The 2,285-nt window shown below is 46.8% G+C and overlaps 1 protein-coding gene across 1 annotated transcript; it reads right to left on the minus strand.

Moving 5' to 3' along the window:
* Positions 1-207: 207 nt before the first annotated feature.
* On the minus strand, positions 208-1,954 carry LOC121777653 (probable E3 ubiquitin-protein ligase RHC2A). The gene has a single exon (XM_042174972.1). The coding sequence runs from the start codon at positions 1,804-1,806 to the stop codon at positions 652-654; it is 1,155 nt and encodes a 384-aa protein (XP_042030906.1). The 5' UTR covers positions 1,807-1,954; the 3' UTR covers positions 208-651.
* Between the last annotated feature and the right edge of the window lie 331 nt (positions 1,955-2,285).

Below are 2,285 nucleotides of genomic sequence, written 5' to 3' on the forward strand. Positions count from 1 at the left end.
GGCTAAAATTAGAAAAACGGCAACGAATACCAGAAAATAAGAGAAAATAGAAAATGGATCAAATTAGGCATCAATATAAACCAAATAAAAAAGATGAGCAACCTCAAAAGTGTGACATTACCTCTGATGTCATAACATAAGATGTTGTATGATTATATACAAATCAAGCTCCACTTTTTTTCAAAGAAATCAATGCACATCTTCGCATACACAAGTTGCAACATTTATTCATCAAACTGAATCACCACAATTCTTGAAATGTAAAGGCAAAAGTGTGACACAGCTCGACACTTCTTCCTCTCAAGAACTCATTTTCAAAAAAATCACATTTGAGAGCTCTCATAGTCTCATACACATCTTCCATTACAGTAATTTCACAAGATTATTCAATCAATACAGAGAAGCCATCCTTGAGCACAACTACAAACTTGAATACTTGTAGTATCCAACTATTTACAAACTCAAACAACTGCTTCTACATCAAGAATCACCAATCTTCCCTAACTCTCCTCATTCACTTCAAACTCAAAGCTCTACCTCATCTAGCTGTGGAGTTAAAAACCAATGACAACGAACCAGTCCCCGACTAATCCTAGGTGTAGACGTGGAAAATCCACTTCTCCCAAAACATGAAGTCAGTTAACAACCTCCTCAATCCTCCCCTATTCGTTGAAACGCCTCATCTGCAGCTCTTGCTCGTCGTATATGTGGAGAGCTAAAAACCGATGACAGCGAACCACTCCACCGACTAATCCTAGGTGTAGAAGTGGAAGATCCACTTCTCCCAAAACAAGACATGAAGCCAGTTAACAACCTCCTCAATCCTCCCCTGTTCCTCGAAACGCTACCTCTAGAACTCCAAGAAACCCTCCTCGGCACCCCATTGTTATTGAACCTGCCATCCATCTCCGTGTAAACAACCGGGAGCTCGCCTCTCCCCCCTCCAGAAAACCTCCCCACTGCAAAACCACCCCCGGGCAATCTCCATATCGTCATCCCCACCGTCTCATCCTCACCTCCCACCTCGTTCCCTCCTCCTCTATTCGCATCCGCACCACCATTCCCGTTCTCATTATCCTCAGCTGCCAGCTCGTGCCTACACACGGGGCACGAATTCCTCAACGAGAGCCACGGCAGAATGCAGTCCTGATGGTACAGATGACTGCAGGGCATCTCGCGGGCGTCACTCCCCAGCTCGAACGCCTCCTTGCAGACCGCGCAGTGCGATTCAATCGCAATGTGGCGATCGATTATAGACACGGTCGGCATAGACTCAATGGCGGCCTTTGATGCTGGCGGATTGCTGTCGATTCTCCCCATCCCGTTCGCCTCAATTTGCGATAGCTGATCCAGTAGCCTGTCGAAACCCGAACCGAGCAGAAACTCCGACATAGTCGCCGGTAGCGGCCGCAGCCCCGACCCCGCTCTGTCGTCGTAATACAGCTCAAACCCTCCCCCACCGCCTCCAGCTCCAGCTCCGCCACCACCTCCGCCATCACTGGCGCCACCACGGAGAAGGATGACAGGATTAAACGGCGATCGATCGCCTCCATTTCTGCGGCTCCTTCGCAGCCTAGGGCTCGATACGGACGCCGGCCCTGGAATAGGGCATGGCTCAGGCGCCTGCATCATGTACATAGCCGCGGCGGGGAAGCGGCGTTGCCTGGAGTCGGAAATTGAAGACGGCGGCGGCGGAGCTTCGACCTCTTCGACGAATCCGGAGCTGCAATCGGGGCAATCGATGGATTCCGGATTCCAAGCCCTAAGGAAGCGGTTGCATCTGTGACACCAGTATGTGGAAGACATGGAAATTAATTCGATCTTCTTCTTGAATTACAGAGAAAACAAGAAATGTATGAATCCGATCATGGATCGGAGCAGATTTTGAATAATTGGGGAAAATTGATGAGTGCGTGTGTGTGTGAGAATTGGGGATCAAGAAAATTAGGGATTATATTGGTGAGTGTTATGAGTGGGAATAACGCTGAGGGAGAAGGGTAAAATTGGAAAAGCGTGTGGAGTTGATTGAGGTGCAGCTTGAATTCAACGCTTGGAATGAAACTGTTGACCTGACGGCGTTGAATGGGACGTTAGTAGGAATTAACTGCTTACCATTTAATTGAGTAAATTGCGGGTTAATCATATTTCGATTTGCAGCATTAAAAAATTAATTGAAAACTACAAATTTGGATTTATGTACGATTATCTAAGGTAAATGGTTTTAATACTCCCTCCGTACCGGTGATTTTAGGAGTTGTTAATTAATGTGTTTGAGAGAGAAAATA

This window comes from Salvia splendens, chromosome 18 (assembly GCF_004379255.2).
Source record: "Salvia splendens isolate huo1 chromosome 18, SspV2, whole genome shotgun sequence".
NCBI lineage: Eukaryota > Viridiplantae > Streptophyta > Magnoliopsida > Lamiales > Lamiaceae > Salvia > Salvia splendens.

Excerpts from the sequence above, each read along its gene's own strand:
- LOC121777653 (XM_042174972.1), bottom strand. The coding sequence starts at position 1,806 with ATGTCTTCCACATACTGGTGTCACAGATGCAACCGCTTCCTTAGGGCT.